The sequence below is a fragment of the Mastigoproctus giganteus genome, chromosome 6, assembly GCF_048544385.1.
Source record: "Mastigoproctus giganteus isolate SK-2022 chromosome 6, ASM4854438v1, whole genome shotgun sequence".
Taxonomy (NCBI): domain Eukaryota; kingdom Metazoa; phylum Arthropoda; class Arachnida; order Uropygi; family Thelyphonidae; genus Mastigoproctus; species Mastigoproctus giganteus.
Window position 1 is genome coordinate 196,763,368 of NC_143580.1, and position 14,928 is coordinate 196,778,295.

Below are 14,928 nucleotides of genomic sequence, written 5' to 3' on the forward strand. Positions count from 1 at the left end.
ATGATGGATCAGGTTATCAATACCAGTACTGAAGAAGTCTGTGCCCACAAGCAGTAACTAACATTGCACCACCTAATGAACTTCCTCACCATAGTGAAATACTTTCCTGAAAGGTGTTTTTTCAGAGGGCCGAACAAATGGAAGTCTGAAGGTGCTAAGTCTGGGCTCTAGGGGGAGGGGGAGATGTGACAGAGTCCCATTGATTATGGTGCAACTACTGACAAGTGGTATGCGCAGCGTGTGGAGTTACGTTGTCGTGAAACAAAATCAAGTCGCTTATCAGGAGCCTTTGTCATTTGCATCAAATGTTGGCTTTCAGTTTTACAACATTGCACAGTAAAACTGTGCATTGATTGTTCCTCCCTTCAGCAAGAAATCCACCAACAGAATGCCTTGGCGATCCCAGAACACTGTGGCCATGAATTTTCGGACACTGGGAACAGTTTTGAATTTTTTGTGCACAGGAGATTGTGGATGTTTCCAGATCATGAAGTCTTGTTTGCTCTCCGGGGTAAAATGATGAATCCACGTTTTGTCTGCTGTGGCTATGAAAGCAAGAAAATCCTCTCCTTCATCGCTGTATCGCAACAGGTTCTTCAAACACATCTCCATGCATTTTGCTTTGTCTTCCTCGGACAATTGTCGGGGGCACCCAGCAGCAGCACACCTTTTGAAAGCCAAGGATGTCATCAACAATTTCGTGAACAGTTGACTTACTCACGTTCACTATTTGTGCAATTTCACTCGCCTGTTTTCAAGAATGATGCCCTTAATGCGCGAAATGTTGTCTTTTGTCTTGCTCGATGAAGGCCTGCTGCCCAATGTCGATCTTTAATGTCAACATGGCCCGTTTAAATTCATTGTACCAAAAACACACCTGCTTCTTTGTCATCACCTTTTCACCATACACAGTAACCAGTTCATGGTGAATGTCACTTGGTGAAGACCCTTTTGCTTGCAAAAAGCGAATAACTTCAAGAACACCTGTTTTGAACCACACTCGCATGGTAGTCACCATTTTGCAACTGGACTCTGCTGTGAAGCAACACTGCACTGGCAGTCTTTTTGAATGTTATTAACGGGTCTATCTGTCCACCGCATTTCATCTCATTCCCTTTCACTATTATTAAGAAAAAAAATGTGTTACCTTACTTTTCTACAGAAGAGTGCAGATTATCACTAAATTTCAAACAGTCACAAGAAGTGTCTTCTGGGGTTGTCCCCAGGGCTCTGTTCTGGGACCATTTCTATGGTCCACTGACTTTGATGAGTTCCTGGGGATAGACCTTGGTGGAGTTCTTCCCTTAGCCTATGCCGATGACCTTGTTCTTGTCATTCAGTCCGACACTAGTGCTGCCTTGGAGGTTAAGGCTAATGTCGCTTTAGGATGCCTCCAGAGTTGGACCAGAACACAACTATCTCTCTCTCTCTCTCTCTCTCTCCGGTGAGAAGATGATGTTGATCTTATTGAAGGGGAAACTCCAGATATGCAGACCACCAGTTATGAAGATTAATAATATTCCAATTCACCTCTTAGAGAAAGTTATATATAGGCCTAGGCATCTACGTTGACACCAAGTTAACCTTCTATCCTCAATTGAAATACAAAGCAATCAAGATACAGAAATATGCAGCTATGATTAGAAAAATAAGTAGAGCAGATTGGGAACTAAAACACAAAGCCCTCTCCCTAATTTACAAAGCAGTTTTTATTCCAATTGTCAGTTACGGTGCTTCAGTCTGGTGCATCAAAGCTGCACTGGAGTGAAACAAACAAAAGCTGAGCTCCATACAGCGATTTATGCTTCTATCGGTAACTAGGGCGTGCTGCACTGTCAGTGCCCCTGCACTCCAAGTCATCGCAGGGTATATACCTTGAAGTTGCTAAAAGAGGCCTTTTCCATCATCTGAAAAAAGGCATACCTACACAGCTACTTAATCTCCAACTGGACCTGACAAGTGACCACAAACACGAAAAAAGATGGATCTCAGATCATGTGCAGTGCCTCTGGCAGGAATCCTGGAATTCAACCCACAAAGGAGAAATAACAAAGAAGTTCTTCCCCTCAGTCAGCTTCACCTTTCCCAAGCCTCCTCCCTGGTACTCACCTGGATTGCAAGCAACCTTTTTATTAACAGGACATGGATCATTCCAGCAAAAACTCAACTCTATGGGTATCGAACCACATCCCTTTTGCCATTGTGGAGATGAGGAGTCCTGGGCCCACGTTATATATGAGTGCCCCTCCTATGAAAACCACTGGTTATAACTGTTTACAGTAATCCGAGGAACTCCTCGCAATCAAGAGCAAGATCTACTAAATGATGGAGATAAATATATAGCATTCACTCGATTTGCCCAGGCTGTCTTCACCACAAGTTGTGGTAAGCTCACCGCTGCTAGGACAGTCCAGAATACTCCCTACTCCCTGCTAACTCCTTCGGGGCTAGGATAAATGTAAATCTGTGCTACAGAAACAATACTGCAAACCCTTTATGGGTAGGATTCATGCTGGCACCCAATTTAGGTACAGGATCACTGCTGGCACTCAGCTGGGTGCTAGAGCAATACACAGGAGCACCTGCTCCTGCAACTTTTAATCCCCTTCCCTACCCCTACTTCACCTAAACCCATAGTGGACTGTCTTCACTAGTAGTCCAACTTTCTTTCACCCCACAGTCTGACCACCTCCTCTCTTATTCCCTGTGAACTCTCTTCAACAATTTTTTTTTTTTTTTTGTGGCCTCTGTCAGGAAGCTCAAGTGACCCTGGCAGAGGCCAGCCAGAGCATGATGGGCAGCCTGGCTCACCTCCCAGTGGTGGTGGCAGGCAACGTAGGGTCCCATTAGGAACCCTACGGCCAAGAAGCCAGAGAAACAACAGAACCCAACACAATACTATACACATACAACACATTTCTGGCATTTACAGAGTCCTGTATACTTCACAAGAGTACAGATGGTGCAGTTGTGGGAGACCACAGGTGGTGCATTACCCTAAACACTATGCCACTATTGCGCGCACGTGTGTGTGTGTGTGTGTGTGTGTGTGTGTGTGTGTGTGTGTGTGTGTGTGTGTGTGTGTGTGTGTGTGTGTGTGTGTGTGTGTGCACGTGGATACACCAAAAGCAGGTTAGTGAACAGCATTATCAACAAAATGACAGCATTGTAACAAAAAAAAAACAGAGAAAACCATAGGTTATGATAAATCATAAAAATATTCAGTTCAGATAATGAAATTAATTGAAAGGCTTACATGAATACTTTTCAGCTGAACTTGCTTTTCTTCAAAAGTTGACTGTAGCTGTGGATGTTTTAAGGAAATTTCTGTGTCCCTGAACCAAGTTGTCAACTTTTCCAGATTATTTTCAAAACTTATCCATTGTTGTAGTACATTCTCTAAATTGTGCTGACTTTCTGAAGATGAAGTAAGGTGGCGACTCCATGCATCTTTCAATTCTTGCATTTCACGTCGTATAAGTTCTGCTCCATGATCACTTGTATTTGCACAAACCTTTTGACAGTGTGTTTCCAAGTCATCTAATTTTTTTGTTCCTCCAACTTCTTGATTTCTCAGTTCCTGGGATAGAATAATAATAAATAAAATAAATCTAAAAATAGATAATATAAAATATAAAAATATAATAAATATAAGAAAGAAAATATAACAATAAATAAAAAAAACATTATACTTTTAATCACAAAATAAATATTATATAATAATGCAAAATATGTTTTTAAATAATAAAAACAACAAGATTCTTCTTTGAAGAAGCAATACAATAAGAGAAAACATTTTAAAACAGAACAGAAATATATGGAAGATTTTTAGATTACAACATAAAATTAACAGTCATTGGGTATGTGCATGTGTGTGTGAGAGACATAATAGCTGATATTTTTACTTACTGAAATTCTTTTTAATTATTTTTTGTGTCACATTAATGTCCACTGTGGTTTATCTCTGCTAGCTATAATCATCCCAACAAATTCTACTATATGTGACTCTTTCCTAACTAAATTACTACAGCACACAATCATGACAGATATTCAGAAAATTTACTAGTTACTTTAGCTATCTTGTAGGTGAGCAAAAGAAGGTGTGGGCACCACGTGTTATTATTATTATTATTATTATTATTATTAGCCACATGGTACAAGGAAGCCTGAGGCTTATGCTGCACCAGCCAAAAAAAAAAAAAAAAAAAAAAAAAAAATTCCCAAGTTACCCTGAGAGAGAGAGAGAGAGAGAGAGAGAGAGAGAGAGAGAGAGAGAGAGAGAGAGAGAGAGAGAGAGAGAGAGAGAGAGAGAGGTAAAAAGGAATCACCAAGAAAGAGAAGAATGATGATATCCAGCTCAGGACCCTGGGTTTGCCAAGCCCATACTCACCAGATGTGAGCCCCTAGTTGGAACACTTTATGAATAAACTGATTAATAAAAATATTTTATTAATCGGTTTAAAATATTTTTGAAATAAAAATATTTTCTTTTAAATAAAATTAAGTCAGGAATAACATCTAAAACCATACTGTTCCTGATTAACACTATTTTCTGCCAGATTAGAGCTGTGGTCTTGACAGCAAACATAGCATGCCAAATTTTGGAATCATGTGATATGCATAAGTGATAAGACATAATAGAACAATGGGAATATCTCTTGTGACCAATAGCACAAGAAGTATTCCCAATTTACACTGTACTCATTGGAATTTTAAATAAATCATAAATACTTAATGAAATTATCATCAAAGTTTAATCTATGAAATAAAATAAAATGAAAATACAAAGGATAAAAATTCAATGTCAATTCCTTTCTTCTTAAGATGGCCAAGTTTATATATGATTAAAGTAAAAATATTCCTTAGAGTCAGATCTACATTGAAAGTTGTTCGTTGCCAAACCATTTGTGAGATTAAGAAATCAAAGAGCACTTTACAAAGTTAAATAGTCACAGGAAAACAAACTATCCACCAGTTACCTAAGTACAGTACTACTTCCAAACAAAAGGCATTATTAGTAGGCTAAATTGGCCATTTGTGCTATTCTTATTATGGTGACGCATGAATATATATATTTAAGGGTTCACATGGATGATAAACAATGGCAATATCACTTGCATTTTGACTTTGCGAATAATCCCAAGAACAACAATCAGTATTTTTAAAATTAGTACAAAATCAATGATACAGACTAAGTGAAAAGGTTAAACAAATGAATAGAAAGTATGGTTAAAAATACATTACTGATATACTGCAGATAAGAGTCCAAAAAAAGGGGTAGGATGTTAGTGCTTCAGGTTCATTCCATGGTTCATAATGAAGACCTTAACTGAAGTACATAAACCAATATATGTTACAGAGATTTGTGGTTGCCACATGTTTACTGAAAACTTGTACTTCTTTTTTTTATTATTTAACATTTCATTGTGGTGTATATCATACATGCATTATTTTTTTCACCAATCTAAAAATTTGAGGTGTACATTTATGATATTTAATGGACCCTGCACAAAAATATTATGTGTTTCTAAATGTTTCTAATTTAGTAATATAAAAATAAATACATACACGTAAAATTTCCAATTTATTTTGAACTGATCTTTTCTCTCCACATGTATCTTTGCATTCTTGTAATCTTTGTTGGCAGTTAGCAAGCCATTCCTGAAATTCATGGCACTGGTCAAGATAATTTTGATGCTCCTGAACATAGGTATCCAGTTTGTCTAAGAGTTCCTGCAATACAAAATTTTTATATATTATATATACTTTCAAATAATACACTCACTCATAAATATATTATACAACATTCAATACTTTACAGAAACTGTCCAAATTCCTGAATTCAGAAAATTCCAGCATTATATTTAAAGTGTAATTCTGGAATCCCATTCCTACAACCTACTCAAAACTAGTTTATCAGCATTAACCTACCAATAATTCACTAATAGATATAATATTTCAAAAAGTATGCACAAAAATTCTAAGATAAATTCTACTGTCCAAGAAAGTTGTATGAATACGTGTCTGATTCTGAATGGATATGGAATTATGGCTGTTTGAATTTTAAAAAAGGCTATGGAGATTTGAATGGTAAAAAATAATAAATATCACTAAAGTAAACAAGAATATGCAGACATGTATCTAATATGGACATGTCTGCTTATTCTTATTTTTAATTAAAAAGCTTTGAATTATCAAGGAAAATTCAAACAGCTGCAGTTCTCTAATTGGATACATGTTTATATGACTTTTTTTCTTATATTGGACTAAGAGAATTGGACTAAGTAGTTTTGATTATTTTTACCATATTCTTCATTAACATACTACACTGTTCTACAAAGATATTAAACAAGCTTAGTAGCATTCGTTAGCTTATTTTTTTTAATTTAACCAGTGGATTTTTATAAGATACGACTCACCACTGGTACTGATGTTGGCACTAATATTGTTGTTGTTGTTTGTTTGTTATTTTGGTTTTTAGGAGCATTAGCAACTAAGGCCATATTGCTCCGGGAATATGCGGTGGTCATTCCCTTGACCTTTCCGCATCCTCCGTATTTGGTGGTGACGGGCTCGAACCCCGGTCTAATCAAGAAGCATGTGCTACGCACTGCTGCTCCTTCCCACCTGGCTATGGAGGCAGCTAATATTGTTGAATTTACCGTCTTGTTGTAGTATACTAGATCGATACAAAATAGCATAATGTATAACTCGAACTGATAGTGTAAGGTATAACATAAACTAGATAGCGTAATACGTATATTAGGAATCTGTTAACTTATTATAGTATTACCAATTAATCAATAAAATTTATTAATCTTATTAAATTTCATTGTTAATTATATTGTATATACACAAAAATCATGACCCAGACTTGAGCCGTGAAGCAACTTGCACAGATTATCTGGAGTGCTATGGCTTGGGGATAAAATGAAGGGGACAATTCTCCAACACATCACAGTCACAAAAAATGTGTGAAGTGTGTGAAATGTTTGCAGACATTTCTGGAACGGAACATGATCTAGCCAAGGAGGATGAATTTGTGTGTGCTAGGTGCCTGGAATGTCAAGAAATTAGGTGCCAACTCAGCGTTCTGATGGGAGTCTATTAAAGTTTGAGGTGAAGGGTAGATGCCCTCTAAGAAATTAATATGAGGGGCCCATCAAGCTCTCGGCTGCTCAATTCAAAGCCAGAGCTCACTCCTGTGCATCAGCTGTGACTAGTGCATTCTGTCTTGGAAATTGCCACTGTATTGGCTGATGAAGTAGTTATTGTTGGTGACTCTATTATCAGGGAGATGGGGAATATATTATGAAAAAAGGATAGGCGGAACAGGATCAGGGTATGTCTGCCAGGGGCAAAAGCTGATTATGTTGTAGAGCAGATATCGTCTTTTAAGGGCATAAAAGGTGATATTGTTGTACATGGCCCTAATGACATTAAGAGTAAGAGATTTGCAGATTTATTTAACAAGTACAGGTCAATGTCGAAAAAAAGTTGCGAGTTAGGGATGAATTTGAAAGGAGTCTGCAATTCTGCCCAGACATGATAGGAGGGAGAAGAATATGATGAGAGCCTTGTCAATCAATTCGGACCTGGAGAGACTGTGCAAGTCTCATGGGATAGAATTTTTTTCAACGAGGTCTGTGCTTGTTAACAGGAGAGACTGCTTCTACGGGGATGGGGTACACTGAAATAGAAAGGGTGCTAGAATATTTTGCAGACACTATCAAGGCAGTGTTAGATGGGTCGGAAAACTGCTAGCTTGGGAGGGGGGGGGAATTCACAGATTAATAGATTAACAGTAGCCACAGGCAGAAGTGGAAATGATTCTTGCACTGCTTCTATTGGAATGAGCAGCAGTGCGGAAAGCAAGTTGCTGGGGATTTCAGGAACTGCTGGGATTCATGAAACAAGAAAATTCATCCAAGATGGATATTGTTGGGTCCTCATATCAGAGACGTGGTGTCACTCAGATATAAGGGATGCAGAATTGGAATTTTTGGAGTACAATATGTACAGAAAGGATAGACAGGAGAGAAAGGGAGGGGAATTATGCTACTAGTTAAGAAACACATCAAATATAAGGAAGTGCATCCAGTTGACATAGATGGACAGTGCAATGTTGAGTCAGTTTAGTATGACATAAGCACTGGGAAAGCAAAAATGAGAGTAGGAGTTTGTTATAGGCCTAATGACTCTGATGAGTCCAATGAACAATTATACAGAGAAACAGAGTGGACCAGTAAATCAGAGTGTCTTACAATGTGGGATTTTAACTTCCCAGATATTGACTGGAACTTGTGGGTTGGTCACTTGCACACTAGCATGGCTTTTGTGGATTTATTGGATGACTGTTTTCTACAGCAACATGTTCGATTTGCCTCTCAAACATGTTGCTGTAGAAAAGAGGGAGTAATACTCTTGATCCCTCTTGATCAGAGGGAGTAATATTCTTGATCTGATTATTAGCGGTGATTATTCATATATTAAAAATTTGCAGATAAAGGAGCCACTGGGTGACAGTGATCAGAGTGTACCGATGTGGGATTTACTTAGAGATGTAACTACCATTTAGGGTAAAGGGAAGGGTTTTTGCTTTCATAAAGGTGACTACAATGGTCTCAGACAATTTTTAAATTCTATACAGTGGGATCAACTGATGATGTTACCAAAGGTGAATTTCTAAATGGGAAGCCTTCCTGAACTTAATCTTGGAGGCTAATAAGCATTTCCGACCAACTAAGAAATACTGTTTAAGGTTTAGAAATACTGTTCAGGCCTAAATGGTTGTCAGGTGAATTAATGAGGCTTGTGGCAGAGAATCAAATTCATGGGATGCATATAAACTACCAGGCAACACAGAAGCCAATGCTATAGTAGATATAAGCTAGTCAGTAATCAAGTCACAAAGGAGGCTAGGCAGGAGAAGGCAGATTACGAGAAATCTTTGGCAAAGGGTGCAAAAAAGAAAAACAGCAAAGAGTTCTTTGCTTGTATAAATTTAGAAGGAAAGGGATGAGTCAGTTAGGTCCACTTAACATATATGGTTTGACTATTGATGATCCTGCTCAAGCAGTTGTTAAGTGAATGAGTATTTTGCATCTCCATTCACACATGAGGAGTTACTCAAAGAGGGGAATATCAGAAGTTTATCAAACTCTAACAGGGAGCTAAGTGATTTTGTTATAACAGAGAGTAAAGTGGAGGAGAAATTGTTGAAGTTAAACATAATGAAGGCACCTGGAATGGATGGGATCTATACAGTTAAATTAAAGGAGGCAGAAAAGAAAGTAAGCAAACCCTTAGCCATAATTATTCCCCTGAGTCCTAAGAGCTTCTTAGGACTCAGGGAAAGTACCCATGGACTGGAGATTTGCAAATGTATCCCCAATTGACAAAGGGGGGTTCAAAATATGACACAAGTAACTATAGTCCTCTTAGTTTAACTTATATTCTGGGGAAAATAATGGTCCACTTAACACATATGGTAATAGTTAAGACACAGCATGGGTTTGTTAAAGGGAGGTCTTGTCTGACCAATCTGATTGGATACTATGATGTGGTAACAAAGAATTGGATGCAAAAAATAATTTTAATATCATCTAATTGGATTTCAGGAGAGCTTTTGATACTGTTGAGCATGGAAGACTTGAAAAAATTTGAGCAGTATGGCATTAATGCCAAGTTGTTACAATGGATAAAGGGATGGTTGAGTGGGAGACAACAGAGAGTGGTAATCAATGGGCACTGCTCTTCGTGGACTAAGTGGAGTCACCAAGGGTTCAGTATTGGGTCCATTATTGTTTTCTGTATTTATTAATGATAATGATGAAGTTATATCATGCTTAATGTCTAAGTTTGCAGATGATACAAAGGTTGACAGGGTTGTTAATGACACTAATGACAGTACGCCACTGTAACAGGGTCTAGAAAAGTTGAGAAGATGGGCTGAGAGGTGGCAACTGAAGTTTAACATTGACAAATGTAAAGTACTGCATATGGGTAGCAATAACCCAAGAGAAATGTACCACTGTGTGGTACTACACTCAGGGAAGTAGACAGTGAAAAACACTTGGGGTAATTGTGCAGTCAGATATGAAGTTTTCTGAGCAATGCACACAGGCTGCCAGAGCAGTCAATGTAGTCATGTCAATGATATATAGGGTGCCCAGGCTAAAGGTATCCAAAAATACACACATACATTTGTATATCTCAGCATCTATAAGGTGTATTGAAATAAATTTTTCTTATTATTCAGAGTAACTCACCAAGTTTTATGAAGGTTAGTAAAGTTCAATGTGGGCACCTTTTGTAGCTCGACAGATGTCAAAATGATACTTGAGCTCTAGCCAAATGTTTTCCAGCATCTGAGGCACTATTAGAGCAACTGTTTCAATGATACGCTGTTTCATGACTCCATTGGACTTTTTTGCATGGGCTTTATTAAAGACTGTGTACCAGATAAAAGTTCAGGATTTGGACGATTTGAAACCGCATACCATTGAAACAGTTGCTGTAATGATGGTTCAGATGCTGGAAAACACGTGGCAAGTGCTCGAGTATCGTTTTGACATCTGTCAAATCACAAAAGGTGCCCAAGTTGAACTTTACTAACCTTCATAAAAACTTGGTGAGTTACTCTGTATAATAACAAAAAAAATATTTTAATACACCTTATAGATGCTGATATATGTGTCTATTTTTGGATACCTCTAGCCTGGACACCCTGTATAGAAATAAATTTTGCTAGCAGGGACAAGGGGGTGATTATCCCATTGTACAAGGCAAAGGTCAGGCCACATCGTTGAGTACTGTGTACAGGTCTGGAGGCCTCATTTTCAGAAGGATGTAGAGTTGCTAGAATGAGTACAAAGAAGGGCAACAAGATTGGTGAGGGGGAACAAAGGTGTGCTCCTACCAAGAAAGGCTTAAGTTCTGCAAACTGCAGTGTCTGGAGATTAGGCACCTGCAAGGTGATCTGATTGAGGTGTATAAGGCCTTAAATGGGTTGAGCAAGCTCAATGCTGACGGGATTCTTCCTGATGCTCAGATTACAAACCTGAGGGGGCATAGATTCAAATTGAGGAAAGATGATTGTAAAATAGAGAGATGTGCAGAAATTTGCCTTTAGCCCACAGAAAGATGATGGTTGGACCAGACTTCCAACTGTTGTTGTGGAAGTTGATAGCTTAAATAAATTTAAGGCTGAGCTAGATAGGCATTTGGAGTGAATGGATGGGTGAAATGGTAGGGTTTGTTTTTTTCACATACTTTTGAAACATTCTGGGAAAGATATCAATCAAACGCAATGGGAAATAACCCTAAATTAATCATCTGTTTCTCTCTCTCTCTCTCTCTCTCTCTCTCTCTCTCTCTCTCTCTCTCTCTCTCTCTCTCCACACACATTTGCAAAATTAGTATGTTAATACCAAGAGTGAAAGAGGTTTCTTAAACAAAGGCAAGCTTAACTGACTAAATAAAATTAGTTTAATGTAGGCATTTTTTGTAATTAATTATAAATTTGAGAAAATGCCCTCACACAACATATACACCTCTCTCTCTCTCTCTCTCTCTCTCTCTCTCTCTCTCTCTCTCTCTCTCTCTCTCTCTCTCTCTCTCTCTCTCTCCCCCTCAATAATTATAGTCTTAGTGAGTGAGTGATTATGCTATATACCACATCTAACAATACACATTAACAAATTTAATAAAATCTAAAGGGAGGGATTATTAGGATTAAATATACATATCTAATTTGCTAACCAATGATCCATACGATCTTTTAATCACCATTTTGTTTCGCCCACATAACATTCCCCACAATCCGGGCATTTTATCCTATAAACAACTCCACTACTAAGGTCCTTTGTGATTAAATCTTTTACCTGGAACACAACTGTGTACAACCTCCACCCTGTAAGCTGCACACAGCGTGTTTTGAAACCCCGTAAAATTCTGGTTAACCGCTCAGTAAGGCCTGGATAGTAAGGAATGTATGCGGTTGCCACAGGAACAAACGGTTCCCTACAGTTGGACACTATTCCTTCACTGTATCTGTCCACAATCCTCTGGTGGGGGTATCCGCATTTTCTAAGGTCTGCTGTGACCCGTTTAATTTCACATTCTTTATCCTCAGAAGTAGTACAGTGTGATGTTGCTCTATCTACTAGAGCTTTTACCACACTATTCTTATGTTGTCCAGCTTGTGCTGAACTGTAGTGGGTGTATTGACCACTACACATAGATTTTTTTAAAAACCGAAGTTTTTAGCTTATGGCCTGTCCAAGGCTTTTGGATCAATACATCCAAAAATGCAAGGGTGCCACCTGTCTCCACCTCTGAGGTAAACTCTATAAATTGGGAGAAGCTGTTAAGCCAATGAAGTGCATCCTCCCCTCTCCCCTTTTGGACCATGGTGAAGGTATCGTCAACGTACCTCTTCCATTTCTTCATGGGAAACTGGAACTCACCAAAAACTCTACTTTCTATCTCTTCCATGGCCAGATGTTCACGGTACAGCCATGGAGAACCCATGGCTGTACCGTGAACCTGTTTGTACATGACTCCTTTAAACACTATAGTGGTACTAGTCAGACAAAGTTCTACACCTGAACAAATGTCCTCTATACTTAAGGGCAATCTGTTAACCAAAGAGACATCGTCACTCAATGCCATTCTCACACAATAAACTCCATGCTTGATAGGAATGCATGTAAATAATGACACAACGTCAAAAGAAATCGTAGTCTCATTTTCATCTATGATTAAATCCTTTACAAATCCCACAAACTCTTTACTGTCTTTAATGACGTAGTAAGACTGACCCACTACAGGCGAAATCAATTTTGTCAAATACCCTGACAAGGCATATGTGGGGCTGCCTATAAATGAGACAATGGGTCTGAGAGGAACTTCCGTCTTGTGAGTTTTTGGCAATCCATAGAATCTGGGGAGTTGGCATCCAGTAGTGTGCAAAGACCAATATGTCTCCTTGGAAATCTTGTCTGCCTTTAACCAAATCTGCACCAATTTATTAACACGTCACTGCAGGGCAACTAACGGTTTTCTTTGAATAACTTTATAAGTATTATTATTCTGTAAAAGTTCCAATGCTTTTTTCTCATAATCTTCTTTGTTTAGGACTACCGTAGATCTCCCCTTGTCCGCGGGCAACACTACAATTCCATCATCTCTTCTTAGCTCTTCTAATGCTCTCCTTTGATTAAAATTAAGATTCGACTGAGCTTTCCTCACTTGGCTCAAAATAGCGGCTGACTTCACACGAATCTAATTGGCTAAGGCTTCCAGTAACTTACAAATTTCCCGTTAAATACCCATTGCTATCTCCGCCTAGATTAGGGCCTAGATTTAAAACTCCTTCCTGCTCTTTAGTAATTTGCCTACTACTCAAATTGTGTACAAAGTGAGTATTTCTATCATTACGTGGTACTGCGTCTTCTCCTACTAACCTATTGAATTTCATAACCTGCCTCTGCCTATATAAATTCGCTACTCTAATGACTTTATCCAAAAACAGTCTTCTAATGAGAGCCAAGTGCCCAGAAGTTACATTGCTACAAATAACACCTAGATACAAATCAATGTGTCTCCTAGTATCTCTTAACTCTCCATGGAACTTGCGGATCAAAACCTTCATTATCTTCTTTTGGTAACATGACATATCCCACTCTCTAACCTGTCATCCTGGAATGGTGTTTTAATTCTAAAATCATGTGGTACAAGTCCATAGGTTTTACAATGGTGTGCAAACCGTAGGTGCTGCTTCTGTCTGGCCGGGATGGCACTAATGGGAGAACCTATGGCTGTACTGTGAACCTGTTTATCTAGCACCACTATGGTGTTTAAAGGAGTCATGTACAAACAGGTTCATGATACAGCCAGGGGTTCTCCCATTAGTGCCATCATCGCCAATCTCGCCATGGAAGAGTTAGAAAGTAGAGTTTTTGGTGAGTTCCAGTTTCCCATGAAGAAATGGAAGAGGTATGTTAACAATACTTTCACCGTGGTACAAAAGGGGAGAGAAGAGGATGCACTTCATTGGCTTAACAGCTTCTCCCAATTTTTGGCACCCTTGCATTTTTGGATGTATTGATCTCTAGGACAGGCCATAGGCTAAAAACTTAGGTTTTTAAAAAACCAATGTGTAGAGGTCAATACACCCACTACAGTTCAACACAAGCTGGACAACATAAGAATAGTGTGGTACAAGCTCTAGTAGATAGAGCAACATCACACTGTACTACTACTGAGGATAAAGAATGTGAAATTAAACAGGACACAGCAGACCTTAGAAAATGTGGATACCCCCCAGAGGATCATGGACAGATACAGCAAAGAAGTGTCCAACCGTAGGGAACCGTTTGTTCCTGTAGCTACTGCATACATTCCTTACTATCTGGACCTTACTAAGCGGTTAACCAGAATTTTACGGGCACACCACGTGTTTCAAAACACGCGGCGTGCAGATTCCTGGGCAGAGGTGGCACACAGTTGTGTTCCAGGTAAAAGATTCAATCGCAAAGGACCTTAGTAGTGGAGTTGTTTATAGGATAAAATGCCCAGATTGTGGGGAATGTTATGTGAACAAAACAAAATGGCGGTTAAAAGATCGTCTGGGGGAGCATTTAAATGCTATAAAAACCTCTGATTATAACAAGTCTGCTGTGGCCGAGCATTACTGGGAGAGGCAGCATCAAATCTCCCCAGAGGATGCGGTTATTGTGGATCGAGCGCATGGATTCTGGGACCGTAAATGGCTTGAGAGCCTGCAAATCTGTTCATCCGACAACAATACCATGAATAGGGACAGGGGTATGCATTTGTATCCCCTATTTGAAACTATTGTCCTAAGTACGGATGAACGGTTTTGCTTTGCATGCTCCCGAGCTATTTCCGCTTCCAGTTCTG

The 14,928-nt window shown here is 38.8% G+C and overlaps 1 protein-coding gene across 3 annotated transcripts in view; it reads right to left on the reverse strand.

Annotated features, from left to right (window-relative positions):
* The window catches only part of LOC150084856 (muscle-specific protein 300 kDa-like), a 1,257,473-nt gene that overhangs the window by 1,111,467 nt on the left and 131,078 nt on the right, over positions 1–14,928 (reverse strand). For all 3 annotated transcript variants that reach the window (XM_090376651.1, XM_090376652.1, XM_090376650.1), the window contains exons 13-14: positions 5,569–5,733; positions 3,257–3,580 (exon numbers count right to left, since the gene is read on the reverse strand). In XM_090376651.1, the coding sequence (XP_090232777.1) occupies positions 3,257–3,580; positions 5,569–5,733 (489 nt within the window). The remainder of the gene's footprint in view (positions 1–3,256; positions 3,581–5,568; positions 5,734–14,928) is intronic.